Raw genomic sequence first — 22,627 nt, 5'->3', positions numbered from 1 at the left:
TACGTGGCCTCTAGCTGCTGGTCTGGATGGATGCAGGTGTCCCACGGATCCTGTGACATATCCATCAGCCCCACTGGATGTCTTGCATATCTCAAGGCATCTCAAATGGCTCAAGATACCTCTATCTATGCAACCAGTCTGAGCCCGGATCTCTGCTAACTGCAGAGAGAGCTCAGACCCCCAGCACACAGGCAGACACCTACACATAAGGCTCTTCAGACTGGATTTGAACAGCCTACCTCCTGCAGGGATGCTGTAGCTACTAGTATATTGCTAGGAGTGGGCATTTCAGTGGGCAGCAACTTGTGTATTGTTCACAAGGTGACCCTAAGATCCAGCAGTGGAACAAATTGGGGGTAAATTATATGGTGGATATTGACCTTTTATACCCATTGAATATATTATACACAATTTTACATAAATCTGCAGAGAAGGTTCAGAAGCAGAACAGAAAATGAAATTATCCAACCAATGTATCATAGCAATTTTTCTTTTATTGGTCAAAGTCTGCTATATATCTCATCCCTGCATCTGGTTGTCTGATACTTCTCAAGCTGCATGGTCCAAAAGCAAGCAAACAAAAACCTGCTAATAAATTTACATAAGCACAGTCTTATGCTCTAGAGGTCCCTGCTTGAGCAGGGAGGTTGGACTAGATGATCTCCAGAGGTCCCTTCCAACCTAAACGAGTCTGTGATTCTGTGATTCATGTAAGCTCAGGGGTAGGGAGCCTAGCAATTAGATCTAGGTTATTTCCTTCTTTCTCCTTGTTTTACCTATCTACAGATAGCTGGGATACTTTTTGTGTGCTTCGTTCCCCTCCTTCTTTCCGTCTCTTTCTCTCTCCCTTTCTCCTTTTCTGTTGTCATTGACTACACCTGCCTTTATAGAATGTATTTCTAGGATAATCCTTATACTTATCAGCTGTCCTCTGGCTCTTTGGCTTCCTTTTCCCAGAATGAAGTCCCACACTCTTTTTGAGGTGGTAAGTCAGCAACAAACCATCAGTGATGTCGAATGAGGGGAGGAAGGAATTACAATCTGTATATAGGCAGAGAAGAAAAGTAAAAAAGGTAAAGCCTCTCTAGCTTTATTAGTGACAAGCTCTGATTTCCTTGCCTATAAGCTGCTATTCAGACCACTCCTCTGGAGCGGCCCAGCTAGGGACTCCTCCTGGAAACCTCTCAGAAAAGCTCCCTGCGAGGGCTGGCAACAGGGAAAGGAAGAAAAAGGCTGGCGCCTCTGCTGACTTCTTTCTCCCTTTTAACAGAGGAGAAGATGCTCCAAGAGATAGAGCCAGGAAAGCTGCTGACGAAGAAAGCAAGACAGCCGGTGCACAGTGCATGTGGCGGGGTTGCTAGCGGCAAAGGTTTCCAAGCCTTTTGTAGCCAGGGATGTGAAGTGGGGTTTATTCTCGGGGACAGTCTCTGTCAAACAGAGAAACCTGGTCCCTCCCGTAGAGCTTGATCAGTGTTTCCTCCAGCTCTCCTAGCGTGATGAGCTGGATGTTGTCCCTGTCGTTCTCTGCAATGACAGCCCAGGCCTTCCTCTTATTGTTGTCTAGCTCACAGCAGACACCGGACCAGAGGTGGCTGGGTTTATTAACCCGCCCATTGGCAATATAGTTGTTCCCAGGCACGGCACCCACAATGACGTAGGTGGTATCACAGCCCTGTGTCTCCTTGATCATAGTTTGCTGCTCGTAGTTTTTCCAGGCCCCGCTGTTGAGTTTTTCATTCTGGGGAACTATGTTGGTGAGGGTGAAGGTAGCTGTCCTGCTTCTGTTGTCGGGGTGATGGCCACTAGGGTTCAAATGGCCACGATTCAAACCTGTCAGGTTCTTGTAATCTTTGAGGACAGCCTGGTTCATGCTGAGTTGCTCTGAGGTGACGTTGAAATACTTTAAGAGGGTCCACTCTCTTTCCATTGTGCTGGGATAAACCGAACCAATCAGCTTGAAAGGTAAAAAAGAACAACGGGTTTAGTGTTGAGGATGGGGGTAATAGGGCAGGTTTCCCCGCAGCAGAAGTCTCAGAGCACCTAGAAGAGTAGCTGGCACTCAAATTTTACCATCTCCATGTATGAAAACTCATCATCGACTCATAATCATGATCATAATGCTGACCCTCCCCCACAAATGCAGGAAACTAGAACAAAACAAAGTTCAGAATGTAACTGCTTTTGATTTGACTTGTGACCTTTGAAATCCACCCTGCAGCCTGCTGTGGAGGTGTGAGAGGACACATGAGACAATGAGCATTTTCCATTTTCCCAAGTTTGCAGAGAAAGGTGACTTCAGCAAGCTGTCTCCCCTCACACGTCTGGTTTCTTTTCCACCCATCTCCACATCCCACATCTGCTCAGCATGGGATCATGCCTTCTAAACGTGGAGACTACACTAGTACAATACTGAGTTAATTATTGCTTGATTTCCTATGAGAGTAAAGAATGCAAATGCTTTTTTGTAACTGCAGCACCTTTCTTTTCATATTTAGGGACATATATTTGGCCTTCCCCTGGATCAGGGGCCATGGCCTTCTTCTGCGGGTCACTTTTGCCCAAGTTCTCTAGTGCTAAGTTCTCTAGACCTAGCAATGACCTGAATTTCATCTTCATCAAGTAAATTTACCCATTTGTAACCTAACCCACTTACTGCTGCGTGCCTGTGACTGGACTCTTTCACTAGGTCACCTCATCCAATTCTGAGTTTCTATGCACTTCTCTCCCAGCGCTTACAACTCCAAATTAACTCTTAACCAAGAGCAAACAAGCTGTGACATGACTGCACAGACGCTCAGGTCAAACTGCGGACCAGAGCGCAGCTGGTCCCCAAAGCTGAGCTCCAGCTGGCCATCTTTTTCCCATGATTTGGTCTCTCTACTGCACCATGGGACCAGAAGGGGGATTATTTCAGTAAATGGAGAAATACAAACATAAACACCTCCATCCGAGAGAGTCGAGGAATGGGCACTTCTAGGACGATTCATCTCATCCTCCATGGCCATCCTCCATGGCTCATATGAATCAAAGAAACCATGTGTTCAGGGTGCCTGAAGTTAGATGAGATGAATCCCATCCCGTGGGTCCATTTTCATGTGCAGAGGGAGAAAGGGCAGTATTTGGCTATATGCTGCAGTTCAGCTTTTAATGACTGGAGGGAGATGTGTGGTAAAAGAAGATGCTCACCTGCGGCTCAACCATCCAAGTTTTAGGTCTCTTGCCAGGTCCAGGCTGGTACAGGTAAGCAGAGTATACGGGAATACGCCTGTCCTTGTCATACAGGGTAGCAAAGTAATACTGGTTTTGGTAACGTTGGCAAATTCGGGCTGGACTGTTTGGTTCCAGGGCTTCATTCGGGGGGGTTTCCTTGAAGAAAAACTGAGGGCATGAACTTTCAAATGATGTTACCACCTCACAGCGTCCCAGCCAGAGGCAGCTCCCTGAGATCTGCAGCAGCAGCAGTAACAGCATCTTGGAGAGAACTTCAAGCTAACAGCTCTCGCACACCTGGAGGGCGAATGTACAGAGACACTCAACTCAGAGAAAGGTTATCACAGCCTGGGGTCATTTTTGTGCTAGAAGAAGAGAGGATGTTGAGAGATCAAGAAGGGGACAAATTTTGTCTGTATCTTGTTCTCTTGGGCGTGGAAAAATCAACAGGGGAATGAGAGTGAAATCCAAAACAAGTTTTAGATGCCTAGAAGGGGAAGCAATGGGAAGCCATCATTTCACTATAGCATCTTGCTCCCTTCTGCTCCAGGGACCTTGCTGCAGTGGAGGCGCCGTGGCTGAGACCTACAGCTGGGTCATGCTCTGCTCACCCAGCTACAGTGCTGAGCTGGGCATTGGTCCCATGGCGGAACTGGATGGGAATTTCAGTGATGTCGAGCTTGCTACATCTCCGGTCCCTTCCATGTTCCCACAGAAATGTGGCTCTTCTTTAAGTCCTTCGTGCTGATAACTGTCCTGCTGAATTGCAGGAGCAGTCCTGAGCTTTGCAGCTTCACTTGCCAGCACTGCTCCTGGCAGTGCTAGCCCCCCTGCCCAGGCTGCTAGTTTCTCACACACCTGTGCAGTCCTGCCTCCTTTCCCCTATTCAATACCTACTTTCCAAAAAAAAAAAAAAAAAAAAAAAGCCCAATCAGGGACCAAACCTGATCTGTGCTACATGCTGTCCAACCCCGGACAACGTCCAGGAGTGGGGCAGACACATAGATGCAGACAGAGATAGGAACAGCCAGACGGTAAGAGCAAGTGTGAAGGATGGGACCCTAGCTAGGGAAGCTAGGACCCTAGCTGCTGCTATAGCAATGCAGCTATCGAGGGGCAGCTCTTCCCACAGTTGCACAGGATTTCTGCTGATCCATGTCTTTAAGGCAGCTTTCCCAATTGCTTTTCCTGTATAGCAAAAAGAGCTGGTCCAGGAATTTCTATTTCACAACCAGAAATAGGTCCTATTTCATGTCTATGAGGTGTTGACGTGATTGCCAGTGGTCAGCAAGATCTTACTGTTTGGAGAGCACTGCTCCAAAACTCCCTGTCATGCTGGCAGCGATGCAGGATGCTTTGCCTTGTTTCAGCCACACCACAGGCTTTGGTATAGCAGTGATCTTTCAATTTTCAGTGCTAGACCTTCAGCTGAGTAGTTTTAAAATGATTAGCATTTGAAATAAGGCAGGTAGAAAAAGCAGCTGAAAAGGGTCATAGGAGAGAAAGCTGCCATGGCCTGTAAAACACAAAAACCACCTTTGGCTGAGGAATTGTCCAAGCTGAGGACTGCTGAAGATGAGGAAAGTAAACTTACACACTTTCCCTTTTCTTATTCTTTTCCCTGAGCCTCATCTATTAACTTCCATTGGATTCAGGATATTGAGCTAGCAATAATCACACTCTGACCCGAGACATCTGGCCTGATTATATTTAGCTTAAGCACCTTACAGTATGTTTTTATATCGTCACTTATTTATGTATTTTCAGCTGCCTTGATTTTCTAGCCTGAGAGTAACGTATCAGATGTTCCCTACAGTCATCTAATTGGAAACTTACAGTGAGACCAAGAGAATAGGTTTTGGTTTTTTTGCTTTTGTTTTTTCTCTTGACTAGTTTTGGATCAGGAACGTGGAAACCAGTAAGCTGAAAACTGAGAAGAAGTAAGAAATCCCACAGAAATCTCTCTCCTCTAGGCACCTTTCCTAACTCTTCATCGAGACGTGCTTTATTACAGTAGTCTCCAGAGCCTGAGAGTATTTGCCCTAGGTTAGGCAGAGACGTTACTGAAAAGTCTTTCCTTTGGACCACCCCTTCCACGATCTTAAAAAATATATATCTAAATAATTAGATTTCAAATACAGAGAAACCAACCTACCGTGTGAAAGAGCAGCACATAAATTTGTTTATTCACATGGTTCTGCTTGGAGTCTCAAAGCAATAAAGGATTTTCCACCACAATCTGAAACTGGCTGTGCCCTTGGGGCTGTTTATATATGATCTTCAAGAAGGGAGAGTTACACGTAATTCTGTTTTACTAGATTTCTCGAACAGGAATTGGAGTAAGGTTGGTCAGGGGTGGAGCCAGGACTTGTGTTGCAAATGTGTTTTTCCATAGGTTTTTTACAAGGTCAAAGGCAGAGTTACGGTACCCTGCAAGCTACCTCCCCTTATTCACAGGTCTGCTCAGTTCCTGTAACAGTTTGGTGTGAATTTTCCAGGTGACTTGGCAACTGAATCTTAAAAAGTTTTACTGTGCGAGGTGTTTTGTGGCATTTCTGATTACCTTAAAATAACTCTTCCCTATGGCTGTGAGCAAAACTCTGTTAACAGAGGGCCAAAATAAGACCGTGAATCTACCCATTCCTGAAGGTGCGCATGAAAGCGGGTACAAACCCCAAGTCTATTCCTGTCTGGTGGGCACGTGCTGTAATTGTCAAGCGGTAATTCAAAAAATAAGTGATGTTGCCAGATCAAGTGCAAAGGAGTGCCTGGTTGTATTGCCACCTCCGTTCAGGATGGGACTCTGCACCCAGCATCTTCAGTGCATCACGTGTAATCTTAATCGTCCTGCTACACTTAGACACAACCCGATGCCTGGTGCCCCCTATTAGTTAGCCAAGGCCTTGCTGGAACCTAGGGAATAATTCATGGCATCCTCAAAGAGATATCCAAGATAGGCAGGAGAAATCACACCCCAAAGAGCCTACTTCACCTCATTGACTGTGAAGGGTGTCCAGGTCCCATAGCTCAGCACTATGAACTGCATGGAAGATGCCTCAAGTTACAAGGGATAAATCCAATGTGCCCTGGCATAAGCTAAGTGGGCTGAATTTGGTCCATCGTCTTCATAGCCTTTGGTTGCATCTCCTCAGCTTGAGTAAGCAGGAGGGACTGTGCTGTGGCTTTTCCGAAGATTTGAGAGGGCAGAGACTAGAGGAGGGCTGATCTAAGGATGTAACATGGATGATGAATATTCGCTGTACGTAGGGACAAACAGCAGAACCCAGTGCAGTCCCTCTGCAGGCATGCACACACACTCATGCATGCACATCCCTAGGGATGCTAACAGCAACTCAGCAAGTACAGATTTCAGCGTCCACAGGGAGCCACCAATCAAAGGCTGCAGGAGAAGAAACACCTCATGGTTTCGATTATAATCCATATCCTTGGGAAGTTCCCAGGTGAGCTAACGACCAGGCCATGTTGACCTCACACGTTATCTTTGGGAGATAAACCTCGTGTTAGCGCTGCAGTCCTTATGGAGCGGAATGGTTTCGCTGAACAGCTAAGCCTTGTTTAGCCAAGTTGATGTCGTTTTAATTCCAGAGTGTTAAATACCCTCGGGGCTTGTGAAAAGTCATGAGAAGTGGAGGCTAACCACTTCTTTGGGAACTATTTAATAATAACAATAACAAATGCTATAATGATGACGGTAATATGATGATTATTATCATCTTGATGGTGAATTAAATTAAAAAAGCAGCAAGGAATCTGTTTTCCTACAGTTAGAGCTCTCATTCACCGTTAGGCATCTTGTTGTGCATCTGTTCCCCAGGCTTCCTGTGGTTATCATTTCCCTTAAGCATCTTTGGGCGGGTCCAACGTTTGGCCAGGGCAGCTGGCAAGTAGCAGGGGCAGGAACAGAGCCACCAGTGTGGAGCGTCGCACCAGGGTTTGATGCCTCTTCCAGATGCACGGCACATTGCCAGCGTGACCGAAGGCTCAGGGGCTCGGGCCTAACAGCATCCAGGGACTGGCTTCCACTTCACAGTGGGACAGTTTCCTCCCTTTGGGAATAGTGCTCCTTCCTCAAGGGTTTGGATCTGAGCACCGCCAAAAGCATAATTTATCCTGGACCCCACCTGATTTTTTAATTTTCTCTAGGACTGGGTATTAGCCCGCACAGGAGCAAGTTCCCAGCTTCCTCCAGTCTCTGCTGCCTCTTAGTATCTCTCTCACATACTCCAGGTCTTTATCTTCTACTTTTCTATGCCTGTTTTTCCTTCCCAAGTCATCCCTTCTGTCCTTATCCTCTCTAATATAAAAAGTAAAGTACTGCAGAGTATGGTGCATGCATAATTTTCTCCTTACGGGGTGGGTAGATCTTAGCGTTTGCAGCACACCCTCTGCCCGCTGTATTTTCTCTGAAGTGCAACAAAACACTTAACAGAAAAGAAATATTACAGTCAGTAGTGAAAAAGGAGTGAGAACCTACCTTGAACCACAGTCTCAGAAGAGCTGAACTATCGCTTTGTTCTTGTCCCTGCAGAAGGGGCCCTGTGTTTCCTCCAGAGTGACCCTGCAATATATACCGGGTCACAAGTCTGCCTCTTTTTGTAAAAAAGGAAACTCGCAGAAAGGAGACGGATTGCTGTTGTTATTGCTCTGGGGAAATCTGTTCACTCCTGTCCAGAAATGGGGTAGCAATGGCTATTTGCCATTTCCTCAGGATCTCTCCCAAGTTTGCTGACTATGATCATGTGTCAGAAACAGATAACTGCGTCTGGTGATTTCTCTTTCCATTTCCTCATTTCCCGTGGTGCACAGCAGCTATTGCCGCAGCATCTTCACACGTTTCTGTTCCCAGCAGACGGTCCCTATGGGCCTGCCCTGCAGCCCTGGGCTTGCACATTTCTTGTGAGCTGATGTAAAGCTCACAAGAGCTTGAGATAGGTCAGCCTTTGCCCAGAGACAATTTTCCAGTAGCATGTAAAACGACATTGTTGTGCGCGCAGAGGAAGATAGAGTAAAGCAAGCGCTGAATTGTTTCAGTGGCATTAGACCATAGAGCCCGTCTTTCAGTACACACAGATCTTCCAAAATCTGCTCTTCTACAGCCTCTCAGAGACTCAGTATAATCAATGTGGTCAGAGTAAAGTGTTTCCTGTGCCTGACTGTAATGACTTTGTTGTAGCACTTGTTAATGCCATCTGACAGATTTTGAGGGCACATTGCTATCCTAAATCAGTGTGGAATCCTTATTCATTTACATTTTTCTAGAAAATGCAGCAGCATTTAAAAGTTGCATCTCATTAGACAGGTCCTCTCCTGTATGTGCACCCATACCTGAACCACCGACCCTTTCCTCTTCTTTAATACTGCATTTATCAACTCCAAGTCCCATCTTTACAAAATGGCTGATAATCCAAATTGCCCTTTCCAGGCAGTAAGTATACAGAGGATTGCACATCACATCTGCCTTTACAGCCACCGCTGCACCCGTGTGCAAATAGGATCCCAATCTGTACAGAAAGGATGCCGGGTGGAAAAAGGGTTTCCTCCGTCAGGAGAAGCGGATAAAAGGTATTTTTGGGATGGATGCAGAGATTAAGATTCGGTAGGCTGCGTTCTCTCAACCTCAAAGTGCAAAAGTGACGAGAAGGGTTGACTCTTCTGGTCTCTCTAAGGCCAGCTGAAGGAAAGATGCCAGTTTCCTAGATTAACGGTGAAGTGGAAATGGGACTGAAGATTTTTAATGATTGTGGCCAAGAACCATTTGCAGTAACTGGGGTGTACTAGAGCTTGAGGCCTGCACTAGAAACGGGTATGTCCAAAGTCAGGAGCTGTAAGAAGGGTCCGCTGGCCTGAGCTGCCACGTCGGAGCAGATTTGAAGGGATTTTTTGCAATGTTTTGTTTAAATTAAGGTTAAGAACTGCATGAAGCATCACTACTTTATCTTGAATTTCTCATTTCTATACAGACCTTCTAGTCCTCCTGTCACATGCTGTATGTCTTACCCTGCATATCTGTGTACTCGGAGAGTCCAGTTTCTCCAACCTAGCGACTGCTCCCTACCATACTACAGTCAAAGCATCAGGGGGAAAAAGGAATTGTCTCCTTGCACTGAATTTCACTTTTTGAGCTCTCTCCTTGTCCTCTGCGTCTGATTCTGCTACATTTTGTCAATGTGAGAGGTTGACCTTTGGAAGCGTGTCTCTAGGAACTGGAGCAACAGTGTTCCAGGACTCTAAGTAAAGACATTTGATTGACATTTGATTGACTCTAAGATTGACATTTATAAAGAAGACTAGCAAGAGGCTGAGCTTGATGTATAAGCAATCCTGGTTGGCCCTCTGCTTTTAACACAGCAAAATATCAGGCCACGGCTACACTACTGTAGCCTCACAAAAAGCCTTGTTATATAGAGAGAAAGAGAACAGGAAGCCAATTCCAAGTTTCTTTTTCTTTCACAAAGGACTCAAAGTATCCATAGGACAACAGTGAGCAGCCAGAGCAGGTAATGCAATCAATATCCAGCTGTGACACCAAAAGTGCAAGAGAAGCATAGCCAAAATTTTCAAAAGGCCTTATGCTGAAATCCCAATTTGCAGCGAGCCAACTTTGGGTGACAAAAAGGTTTCCTGTTGCTATCTCCCATTACTATGGGTGGCTCTGTGTTACTGACTTCTTTCCTTATTACAGGTGACATGGGGCAGAGTTCTGGTTCATGCTGCAGAAGACACTCATAGGATCATATGATAATTCAGGTTGAAAGGAGGTCTCAGGCTCAGGATCTCGGGAGGTCTCTAGTCCAACTTCCTTCTCACAGCAGGGCAAGCCATGAGGTAGCAGTACAAATGAGGAGTCCAGCAGAGCAGGAGGAGGGAAGGCTACTGCGGAAAAAAAGGATGCCACCAAAGCCTTTTCTCGACTCCTTGGTCCCCTTGGCAGGAGCAAACTAATAGCCAAAGAGATGCTGAGCAGACAGAGCAGTGCAGGTCCTCAGAAAGGAGTAAATCATGGAAGAAGCAGTCAAGTGGGCATAAGAAAACAAAACGTGAGGAAGAGAAACATTACTCGGACATTTGAATTGAGGTGACGTATGCTGTTCTGGGCTGTTCTCCTTAGAGGGCAGCAAAGATCCTGGTATTCCTGCACCACAGGCAGGATGTCAAGGTGTCCAGACTCTGCATATGTCACCCTCATTTATCTGTGTGTCAGCTACTGCTTTTGGGAGGCAATCTGCTGCTGTGAGCGAGGGTAGAGAAGGAGCGTAGACACACCATGAGCTGGCAGAGCGGGTCAGTGCACTCTTTCGTAACAACCAGGATGCTGAGACATGTATGTCTCACATTACCTCTATGCTAATTATGTTCACCCTTATGAGGTGTTCCAACACTCGTGACCTTTAAATGAGGGTTGAAAAACTGACCCAGACCAGGTCAAAAGTTTGAGGTGCCCGACAGAGGCAGCTGGTCCTTCTGTTCCTTCCCAGTGTCCCAGAAGTGACGCCAAAGCAGCTCCCCCATGCAGCTCTCTCTTAATGAACACGGCCCGTCATCCATGCAAACAATATAACCCTTGTCCCGGGCCTTGTAAAAATCATCAGATTTATGGAGAAAATTAGGGAAAAAGGTGAGGTTGTAAAAGCTTTATTAGGTTACCCGTTCCTTCCCAGGGAGAATAGGTGCATTTTGCTAATTTTAAATTATTTACCTTGAGTTATTCTTCTATGCAAAATGCTAAATAGCTACTTAGCATCCTTCTTGCCTTTTGGAGACAAAGGTGTTACATTCATCCTTTTCTCCATAAGGACCACTTGGAGACCACCAAGTGGTGTTTTTAATATATTATAGTTCAACTGGAAAAGTTGGTACGTGATTCTGATAGCTTTAGGGGCATTATCGCCATTGGACTGACTACCGCGGTCTCTGTACATGCAGAGCAGACAACACTTGGTGTCAGTGGGGTCTCATCTCCGTTACAGTCGAAACACCCTGCTACAAATACTCACCAGCTGACAGCTATCGGGTTGCCTGTGGTTTCTGTCACTCTTTCAGTTTCATTCAGCTTCAGAGACCAAAGATCAATCTGTAGTTTTCACTTTCCAATCCATGTAGCAGCACGGGGTCTGCTGGACAGTTAAGCAGTAATCGAAACCCCTTGCTACATATGCATACCAGTATTTCTATATGTTGGGTGTTGCTGCGTGAAGAGAAGGCAGCAAGGAAAGAGCAAGATACTTGTCTAGGCGCAGAGGTAACAATGTGGAGGACAAAAGCAGTGATGTAATATTGACAGAAGGAAAACACAAACACTGCAAACCACCTCTTTTATGACGCATGGAAATCTTATACTAGCCTTATATAAAAACTTTATAAAGAAAGCAATAATAAGAGGTGCCCAGCTCCGAAATATCTATAAACGGGACGGATTCATTTATCCCAGCTCAGGCACTTAAAAAACTGCTTTCCAAACCCGCTTTTTATGAAGAGAAAAATATATCTCCGGGGAGAGGTTCATGCTAGCCTAAATTAGGCAAATGTAAAATGTAAAACTATGTAAAACCTTTCAAATAAAAGCATTTATTTATCTGTGTTGAGTACAAAGGCAACCTAGGCTGATATCCCTGACACTAATGTCTGACAATTAGATACTTAAAGCTTTACGCAAGACACGCATCATCTCTTGGTGACTCTGGTTTTGGAGTACAATGTCCATATCCAGAAGGAGCATTGCAAGCCAAGGCACACCGTCCCTGGAGGCCCATCTCCAGGTTCGGAGGCAGCTCCTTCCCACGGACCCAGGAAGAACCACAGGGCAGCTCATTTCTCGCACTGCACTATGAAAATTAGCAGAGAACATCCTAATACCTTTTGTGACCTCGAAGTTGTTGCAGATGCAGTCTAGGTTATGTCAGATAGATGGGTTTCCCCGTGGAAGAAATCATTTGCTCGAAGCTCGAGAGACTCAACCCCATGACTCAGGGTGAGAAGGCCTGACTCCCTGCTGATCTTAGGGTGCTGCATTAAGAAAAGCAAGCGTTAAACTAATGGGGAAATTTTGCCAGCGAGGGCAGGGCTGGGCAGCCAGAGATGGAGGAGATGTATCTCTGTGAGAGCAAAAGGAGAGATCAAGACACGTTTAGGTCAGGGAGCAAGGATCACTCCTGGCTAGAAAGTCCCAGCACTGCCTCTTCACATGGCCCGGGTCTTGAAAAATTAGGGCAAAAGAGAAGCGCTAGACAGGTTTGGGATTTATCCTCTCTCTCCTTGGAATATTTGCATTTCCTTGGCCTTGGGAGAGTCCTTTCTTCCATCTCTTTGTGTTGCTTCTCCCTCAAAGGACTTGCCTCATTCAATCTAGCAGCCACTGTGGCTTCAGCAGAAGCTGCTGTACCTGCAGTAGTTAACCACAGCCTTCACCACAGCCTGTCAAGGCGATTAAAATTAAACAGCTGTCAGGATTAGCAAGCCTTGGCGAACAAGTGTTCTCACTTTATCTGCAAGCCTGAAGCACGTCCCGTTCCCCACCTCCGGGCTTTGTTCACCTTTATGGGCAGCAGATCACTCCCCTCCAGCAAGGTACAAACTTTGTCCAGGGAAAAGCAGCAGCACCCAGCGGATGTGTTGCTCTGGTTGGCTGCCGGTCTCACTGACAGCGAGGGAAATAAAAAGGCTTTGGACAGTAAGTTGAACTGGAAAGTAATTCCAGTTCAGTTGTTCCTCCAGGAAAATGGAAGTCCCAAGGCATTAAAGTGGCTCTGAGGCTTGAATTTGTAGGATTGTCCTTCCTCCATCATGCACTGATAAAAGCACGTTTATTTATAAGCTATAGCAACAGTCATGGCTGTGCTTTGATTTCATGAACAGGTCAGCTCTTACAGGTTCTTACAGGAACTAATCCGTGCTACGGTTTTTATCCAGGTATGTTTTTAGGAGGATGAAATGTCCTTATTAATTAATGCAACATTTTTATTAAGTCTCCTTTGATTTGTCTGCCTGGAAGACTGCCATGTACATGGACTCCTAAACCCTGTTAAATGTTGACTAGTCTGAATCTACCCTGAAATATGCTACCAAGGTGGTCAGAGGCCTGGAGCACACATCTTAGGAAAGGAGGTCGAGGGAGCTAGGCTTGCTGAGTCTGGCAAAGGGGAGGCTAAAAGGTCCCAATAGCTGCCTACAACTAGTTGAAGAGTAACTTCAAAGACAACAAAAGCAAGCTCTTTTTGGCAGAGCAGGAGAGTAAAACAAAGGGCAATGCCACAAACTGTGGCTTGGGAGGTACAGGATAAAACAGGACAGCAGGATAAAAAATGTCATTGGGAGTACAGTTTGCTGGGAATGAAAAATGATGAAATGAAGTGACTCATGACTTAGCTGGGTGAAACCACGGCTAAGCTTGGTGAGAGCTAACAATGTTTCTGCTTCAGTCGGGCAATGGGATTAGAGCCCTCTAAAGGTCCTTTCCACCTAACCTTTCTATGATGCTATGATGGACCAACACCCCCCGCACACACACCATATTATGGTAGATCAGGGATGGTCAAATTCTCTGGTCTTGAGAGTTGCACATCAAAGTCCTTCTACAGCCCAAAGACACGAAAAACACACCACGTACCTCAGAGATCCAACGGAGGGAACGATTTCAGATCCAGTGTACAGACTCCTTCAGGGAATAGACGGCTTCCCAGATGAGATCCTGTCAACTCACTTCCTCCAACAAAGAGAGACTAAGGATCTCCTGTGGTCTCTGCACCAACCCATTTCTTCTGCTAGTCATGTAAAATGGCCCAGCCATGAGAACTGCACTTCAGCTGTTCAGGATCCCCAGGTTTGCCATCTCTGCAATAAGCACGGTATGCTACTACACATTAATTATGCTGAGGGTGATTAGCAGTTATGTTGACAGGAAGATTTCTGGCTAAGCTCATTCTGTACGGAAATTAAGTTGTTGACTGTGAGTGGAAATACGTCAGATCAGACAAACTCCAGAGGAAGAGCCTTGTGGCTATTTAGAAAACTATCCCTTTGCTCAGCGATCGTACCTTGAGCGATCCCTACTGGACCTGGCATGCTCTGAAGTCTGTGAATGCAGCATGGCAGGAAGAGGCAGCTGACTAGAGTGAGCAACCCTGATCTTTGCTTCACCTCTGTTCTGAAGACATCAGCCCTAGCAGGTCAGTGATCACTGCCTCTAGCCAGAAAGGATATGAAAACGCTTGCATCATGTTGGTACAGGAGTCTGGCAGATCCCCCCAAATGCAGGCATCATCTTAAGGTAAGAGAGGAAAGTTCTGATTTAAAAGAAAGCCTTCTGAGATGCAGAAGCTTCCAGGAGGGACCTCTCTCCAGTTAAATATAAACCTAGTTGTGTGCTTTGTCACTTTATAATTCTGTCACTTTTTTTTCCCATTATTGAAAATCCAGACTTTTGAGTAAACAGATCCTTCATTCATAAATCTTGCCCAGTGCTCCTAGGCTCCACTGAATCCTGAACATATTTAGGATAAAAGGAGCCGACAAAACACTTGACTTAAGGGAAGGTGATCAAATCACTGAGTATTAGGTGCTAAAATGCCATTAAAATGTTGGTCTTAGGACTGCCTTCAAAACGCCTACTACGTATAAGGTAAAATCTATGTTTTAGACACCAAGAGCAAACAGCTGTGGGGTCATGGATCTCCTACAGTGGATGGGGAGCATTAGCCAACCACTTAAGCTGGGTGCATATGGTACAAAGTCAGTGTAAGACCCTTTGCTTTTTGATTGCCTGTGATATGTGATATTAATGTTTCTCAAGTGCATTTCAAGGATATATATGTTAAATATAAATTCGCCTCTCCTATGAAGAAAGACTGCAAGAGCTGGGCCTGTTCAGCCTGGAGAAGAGGAGATTGAGAGGCCATCTCATAAATGTGTACAAGTATCTGAAGGGGGAGGGTCAAGAGGATGAGGCCAGCCTCTTCTCCGTGGTGCCCAGCGACAGGACAAGAGGCAACGGGCAGAAACTGAACCACAGGAAGTTCCATCTGAACCTGAGGAAAAACTTCTCTCCTGTGAGGGTGACTGAGCATTGGAAGAGGTTGCCCAGAGAGGTGGTGGAGTCTCCTTCGCTGGAGATACTCAAAAGCCGTCTGGAAGTGATCCTGGGCAATGTGCTCTAGAGGTCCCTGCTGGAGCAGAGAGGTTGGACTAGATGATCTCCAGAAGTCCCTTCCAACCTAAACGATTCTGTGATTCTGTGATTCTGTGATTGTGATTCTGTGATTCTGTGAAATACTGTGGCTAAGTCCAACACCCACACAATCTGCTCTCTACTACCTGCTACTTAAAATCTCAGTCCAGAATACAAGTTGAGGACTAGCGGGAATATGGAGCCAGCGCTCACATATAGAGGCCTGGTATGGCATCATGACATTTGGATGAAGGAAGTAGCCAGAACTCAAATCTTAGCCAGGAACGTTTCCTAATCATGCTATATCCCCAAGGAACTGGTCCTTGAAGGCAGACTGTCCTAGACAAACAATTGCAACAACCCTTTTCTATCTCACCCAGTCAAAATGATTCAGACTTACTTACATCTTTGCTTCCAGCAGTTTTCCAGAGCTCTGTTGATTACAGGGCAGGATTCATCCTGTTGAACACCTAGTCCCAGAGCTCCCTTTAGAGTCAATAAAAGATGAATGTGCATTTCCAGGGTATAGTTCATGCCAGGCAGGTGGAGTGAATTGCACCATAAAAGTGCTTACTTCTGTCCGATGACTATAGTGGATCCACAGGTTCATTTACACCTGTAAGATTATGCAAGGTGAGTCCCACTTCATGTTGCCACCTTTATATAGGTGACGTCTATTTTATATTACTTACCTGGTCAAAGCATAATTAAAAATACAAAGGTTATTCTTTTTCAAGTCCTGTTGCTCACGGACAGGCCTCTGATGACAAACAGCCACTCCTCATTCATTCTCATTACACTGGCATGGCAGGAATTTTTGGGGAGCCAGGAAGTGAGGAGTTTCATAACCCTCCAGGAGGACCAGCTGCACTCACAGTGCCTTGCCGGGGCGGTAAGATGGTATCTTGAGAATAGAGTAGAAAAATAATCTATGTAGCAAGGAACAGGAAGGAAAGACATGTTTCACGCAATTCAGTCTTCAGGTTGTTAGATCCGGCTGTTCGATACGGTTAGAGAAGCTGACAGTGGCTGAGGGTCAGAGGCATTTTTTTTTTCTTTCTCCTTGGTAGGGATAGTGCAGATATTGGTGGGGTTTAGGGTAGTGTTCTGCATGTTACTCAAGTCTAAAATTGCTATTAGCAGCAGAGAAACACCTAGAGTGTGGAGGAGCTCTTACTAAACCGGCTATGGCTGGACGCAAATTTGGGATGCTTTCAAAGTGAACTTGAGAGCTGTTTGTGCAGATGATCCATGCCACTTCTCTCAGCCTGACCTGCAGCTAGACCTGCTAGCAGCGTGGAGGCAATGGGACAAACCAAGCGAGTTGGTGTGTTTATGCCTACTCTCAGGCTGCCTCTTCCCCTTGAAACACAGTCACAGCCTCTAACACTCCTCCTTCAATCCAGCTAGATGACCTCTGAGGGCTGAGCATCACCCCAAGAGGATCAGTAGCACTTCTTCATGGCCTGGATTTCTGCTGGAGACGCTGTGTCTCCAAACAAACACAACCATTGCCCACATGTTGCATGAGCAAATCCTCAGTTTAGACTCTATGGATGCAGAATTCAGTGCTCATTTCAGTATATGCACACCAAGAGCAAGTTTACTATAAAAAGATAGCTATGTCCATAAAAAGCAAGTGGGGAAATCTGAAATGGGTATTTCCGGGAGTATGTCAACGAGATACTGTGAGTCATGGACTGTGGTAAGCTAAACTCAGCATTTCCTTTGTTTTGCGGGTTTCTGCACCAACGTGGTTTTTAAAGTGTTGTATATGAGCAGCATGCCTCTTTCCAAGTAGGAGAGAGGAGTAGGAACAGTATGGACTGACAAATCTACAGGTCTAACTCAAACTGGTTGACAAAATGAGCAACAACAAGAGCCAAATTCTTCAGCGATGAACAAAGATTTTCCCCTAACGGAGGCAGGCATAAACCCAGCAGCGAAATACAGAAACCTGCATGCAGCCATTTCAGACTTCACCTCACTTAGCTCTTTGATGCCTTTCCCGAGATGAAGGAGCTTTCCTAGAACGTGAAATTCCACAGCAAGGACTGGCTGCCAGGGCCCATCTCGCAGTGGGAAACATTTGCCAGGGCGGAGGAAGTAGTTAATGGGGGTTAGAGAGCTCCGGGTGGGAGAAGACTTGTGTCCAGGCAGCCTGGAACAGCACTTGACCTGCCGTCCACCATGAAGGTCTAACCAGAGGCCATTGAGCTCTTGAAAAGAGAAGGCAGAAGTGTCTGCTAACATAAGCGTGGAAACCAGAACGGTAAAGCTGCTTTATAGGAGCTTCATCTAAAATCCAGACTGGCTGATAAGAGGCAGATCTCAGTCATAATAAACTGTGGAGATTTTTTAGGTGTTTCTGCATGTTTAACCTCGTGGGTTGAACCACACCTCGTTGCCCTCACTGGATCTCTAGGTTGCCTTAGTTGAAAAAGTCTGATTCACCAGACCTTTGCTCTATGTATAGACACTAACTTCTGGGCAAAACAAGAGCAAACGTCACCAGCAGAATTTGGAGGTGGGGAACTCTATATCAAAAGTACACCACCCCCCTGGTGGATGCATTAGATGCAAAGTAGTGGGCTTGTTCAAACTGTCCTACGTCAATACTCAGACACCTCATAAAATTCAGGCCAGTGAAGACCGTGAGCAGCCTAATCTACCACTGATGTCAGATCTGTTTTGAGGAGTCCAGACTCTCCAGAGGTCCCTTCCAACCTCAGTCTTTCTACGATGACTGCTAGGTTTTTGCCCGGGCTTAAGAAGCTGTGGTGTGTAAGCCTGAGCAGAAGCCAGATTTGTGGGTTTGGTGGTCTGCGCGTGGAGAATTACCCCAGAGGAGCAACAAATAAGGAGGCTGACCTAGAATGTGACACTTAAATCACCTCTCTTTTTTTCCCCTCCCATATCTGTTTGAAAAAAACTCTAAGTCTTTCTTCATTAAAAACAACAGTAACAACAAAACCTACCTTTGGCTACGGAGAATGCTACAGCACTCCGACACAGGGCAGAAGGACTGGATGTGGAGTCAAGTCCAACCTCAACGGGCCAATATCAACGGGCAATGCTTTATAAGATTATGAATGTTATTAAAAAGATCTGGAGAGTTATTCAAAATATGACCAAGAAACAGGGCAATGCAAGTGGGTAAGGCTGAAGCAACGGGAAAGGCAGAAAATACCAGGCTTTATGGCCTGGTTCATGTTCTTAAGTTAGCCGCAGACCTAAATCACAGTAATCAGCACAAAATAATGCATTTACTGATACTTTTCAGCTCTTTCGACGGTGAGAAAGGTTTCTGATAAGTGCAGACCTATTATCATCAGCGCTAACACTGTAACCTGGGAGGTGTACTACAGGAAACTCAATGCTGAGAAGGTAACTTATTCTTTTTATACCATTTTTATACTTACTCCTGAATATTCCCCGTGGACACCGAGGGATGCTTTGTTTGGAAAACGTGGTGGGGATGGTGGCACAACCTTGTTGTTAAAATCCATCCACTTATTTAACATAAACCTTTCAAAACATAATTCTTCTGCACGATCAAAACAGGTAACACCCTGCTTTAGCCAGATTTAGCCAGATTATTCCATTACAGAGTTGATCTCTCCAAAAGATAGCAGATGCCCTCCAGTCATTTGGGTATTATTTGTCTGTGCTTACAACATGAAGTCTTCCAGTCACCTGAGATTCTTTCTCCGCGTGTCATGCTATGTACTGAACTGTTATTTTTGTTCTTGGAAATCACTCAAACATTCACAAGAGAAAATGCAGGAACAACTTTTATTTACTCTCAATCTATTCCTTCATGCTCCAAATTATTTCCATTTAGCATCCATTCAGGCAGGTCATCTAGCTAGCCTTTAAAAGGCTGCATGTTGTTTAAGTCTCAGCAATTCAAACAAATTGGCCTTTGGGAACAAGCTGTCTCTGAAGATAAGTAAATAACATGTATTAATGGAAGGTAAAAACTCATAGTTTTACCAGTTTCTCAACCAGCCATGGACTGACTTTCTACTGGGACATGACTTTCAGTGCAATTTGCAAATATTGGAATCAATATTTTTACATTGCGTTACTGCAATTAATGACGGTAAGGTTAGATAACATTATTGGTAAAATGGAAAAAAAAAAAAAAGTCAGAGGAGCCTGTACAATAGCAGCATGGAGAATTGCTTTATTTGCCTTCTGTGAATTGATGTTTAAGGACAAAAGACATACGGACACAAGGTATTAAAAAGTCTAGATTTTTTTGTTTCCTGACAATGTTATTTGAACAAAAGGGGTCCTGAAAGTCCTCAAAGTCCCACCTTCCTAGCCTGAAAGCTGTCTGCAGTCTACATCAGCAACCAAATAGGAGGCAACCAAGTTTTAGTTTCTAAAAAACAACTATTTTTAACATGTGTATTTCCCTCCGAACCATGCAGGACACTCTGAAGACGTCACAGAGGAGAAGGAAAACAGTCTACTCTCAGCACTTCTCTGCACAGCGCTGCAGAGACTGAGATGTCACCCAGGGACGGGGGTTTTCCCTGGGAGCCATGGTTTCTCTCTGCTGCTTTGCAAAAGGGAAAGCAGTGCTGGGACACTGCGGTAGAGAGTAAGTCATCCTTTTAGGAGAAGTAAAGCTGCCTTGCTCACTGTCAGCAACCCTGATACAGGAAATGGGGTTATTTGCAGCGTGTGCTAGATAGAGTTTAGCTACGGTGTGTAGGAAGTGGTGTGACACTTCCACATACGCAGCAGTTACTGGTACCGCAGCACCTTGGTTTCGGCGAGGGACGTACAAAAGCACAAAAAAGCAGCTGTTTTGGATCCTTACCTCAAAGCAGAAAAGCTCTTTATCTTTGAAATGAGCTGCAGAAGTCATCAACAGCTGCATTGCAACTGGATTTTGTTGGCAAAAAACCAAGAGAGTCCATTTAAGCTGTGAATGTAGGTGAAATTCTTTACAAGAAATGTCAGACCTGGTCCTCCTTTAACATGTTTCTGTTGTTATGAAAAACACCCTGCCATCTGCAGGAACAGGAGTCAGGATTTCCTGCACTCTGATCTCACCTTTGACGGTGATATGCTGAAGGACCGTTGCAAACACCTAAATTCTCTGCCTGAGCCTCCCTATCTGAGTATGACCAACATAAAACTCTTGGGAGCTTATAAGTGTACCAAACAACACAGAAGATGGACCTGGAACACAAATTTAGCCCGTCTCCCAGCCCCTAGAAAGGATCACCCGGGGCTATATCATTCCCAGCAACCGCTTGTCCCATCTGCTCACAAAAACTTCTGTATTATAGACTCCAGCGCATGCCTGGACAACGCATGCCTACCTAACTGCACTGGCTGCCCTTGTTGCTGAAATTTTTTTGCTACTATACAGCTGAAATTTTTTGGCTACTGAAGTAGCTGTAACACTGATTCAATGTTAAGTGGATCTGTGCTTTAACAGAGGAGATGGTCAAGCTACAATTCAAGACAGCTCCACAGTTTCCTAATTCAGAACTTTCTTACACGAGCAGATGGGCAACAGGGGAAACACACAAATTCATTCTTTCTTCTAGGTCCAAACCTCTGTTCTTTCCCTTAGTGAAAATTTAGTAATAACCATTATTCTTGTTCATTAAAAATGTTTGTTTTGGAAGAGCTTTGAAACTCAGATTTGCAATTGCCTCTAGTTGAAAACAACTGGTATGCTTGACTTCTTTCTCAATTTCAAATAAAGAATAATGAGATCACAAGTACAAAGTGCCACAAAATGAAGGAAAGAAGTATTGTAATAGGTATAGTAAATCTCAAGCTCTTGGTTGACCTCGGTCTCAGGAGGTGGCATATAGAGAGGAGAAGCCAGGTCAGCTTCAAAAAGAAAAGTCTAGGAAAATAAAAGGAGTGTGCTGGGACTAAATCAGAAAGGCCAAAACATACAACAAAATGGAGCAAATCACATCATATATACTCTAACTGTCAGCAGATGACCGGGAGAAACTTTCATCTATTATCTGAGAACTTGAGCAGACAGGAGGATGCTCTTAGATTAGGAAAGGGCAAAAGTCACGCCTATCTTTTAAAAAAAAAAAAAAGAGGAAGAGAGAAAGAAGGATCCTAGAAAGTATAGACCAGTAGGATGAACTTCGTTTAGTACCGGAATATCTAATCAGATCAGCTCTCTCAAAGCACCTGGAAGGTAAGAGGAGAGGGATTTGTGAAGACCAGGTTTTCTCAAACCAATCTGTTTTCCTTCTGTGGCATAGTAACAGGCCTTGAGGGTGAGGGAGAAGCAGTAAATTTCATCTCTTCTCTTCAGAAAGACTTTGGATCCTGTCTCGCTTGACACTGAGAAAAATGGGAGCTGCTCTGGGCTAGTATGGGAGCTGCTGGAAAGAACTCCCAGAGAGCTGTCTTTGATGGCTCCACACCAGAATGGCGGAGCATAGTGATGGCCTTCCATAAAGTCTGCCCAAGGTCCTATTCAACGTTTCCACTGGTATTTCAGCTGATGGAAGAGGCAATATCCTTATTAAATTCACAGGTTGCTCCAAGCTGGAGTACAGGGACACTGGAGCACAGGAGTAGTATTCAAATGATCAGAATAAAATAGAAAAAATGTTCTGCCAAAAAAAAAAAAAAAAGTGAAATTCATAAAGGATAAGTGGAAATTCCTGCAGTGAGGCAGGAATTATCTATGATGCATCCACAGAAAAGGGACAACTAGCTTGGTCATGTTCCTTCAGGAAAGTATCTAGGAATTATGTTGGATTACTCACTTTGCACGCGTAAACAATGTAGTTTTGCTGTGAAAAAGTCCTACTGGTACATGCACAGTAGTAGAGCCTTTGAGACATGTGAAGTAATTCTTCCACTTTATCCTGTACTGGCTACCCACATCCCACACCCACACCCCACACCCACAACCACAGTGTGGTTTCATCCCTCTGCAAGGGGAGAGAAGAAGACATGGGTTGCTCCCATCTCACGTGGTATAAAGAGTCAACAAATGTCTGAGAAAAGGAATAGGTTGGTTAGAGAGAGGGGTACATGGGGCCAGACCAGCCTGGGAATCTGGCAGAGAGCAGAACACAAGCCCAGTATTGTAGATATCATCATTACTCTGGTGCCTAAAGCTGTGGGCATCAGATGGCGATGTGATGCTAGCTGAGATGTTGGTGAAACCTATAGTCCACCACTGCACAGTATATGATGGCTTCATGACATGATATTTTGGTATGA

The 22,627-nt window shown here is 45.0% G+C and overlaps 1 protein-coding gene across 2 annotated transcripts; it reads right to left on the bottom strand.

Annotated features, from left to right (window-relative positions):
• Positions 1–474: 474 nt before the first annotated feature.
• LOC104147619 (endonuclease domain-containing 1 protein) lies at positions 475–8,024 on the bottom strand. 2 transcript variants are annotated; one of them, XM_009680381.2, is made up of 3 exons: positions 7,706–8,024; positions 3,187–3,507; positions 475–1,954 (listed from the first exon to the last, which is right to left on the bottom strand). In XM_009680381.2, exons 2-3 carry the CDS (start codon positions 3,469–3,471, stop codon positions 1,409–1,411), a joined length of 831 nt encoding a protein of 276 aa, XP_009678676.1. In that variant the 5' UTR covers positions 3,472–3,507; positions 7,706–8,024; the 3' UTR covers positions 475–1,408. The 2 variants fall into 2 exon arrangements, with proteins under 2 accessions (XP_009678676.1, XP_068813291.1); XM_068957190.1 differs by lacking the exon at positions 7,706–8,024 and adding an exon at positions 5,366–5,488.
• Between the last annotated feature and the right edge of the window lie 14,603 nt (positions 8,025–22,627).

This window comes from Struthio camelus, chromosome 1, assembly GCF_040807025.1.
Source record: "Struthio camelus isolate bStrCam1 chromosome 1, bStrCam1.hap1, whole genome shotgun sequence".
Taxonomy (NCBI): Eukaryota; Metazoa; Chordata; class Aves; order Struthioniformes; family Struthionidae; genus Struthio; species Struthio camelus.
This window is presented reverse-complemented; position numbering and strand designations above follow the sequence as displayed.

Bases quoted from the DNA above. Each gene is read 5' to 3' on its own strand.
- LOC104147619 (XM_009680381.2), bottom strand. From the start codon at position 3,471: ATGCTGTTACTGCTGCTGCTGCAGATCTCAGGGAGCTGCCTCTGGCTG. The intron at 1,955-3,186 runs GTGAGCATCTTC...TTACCTTTCAAG, and splicing joins CTTGGATGGTTGAGCCGCAG to CTGATTGGTTCGGTTTATCC.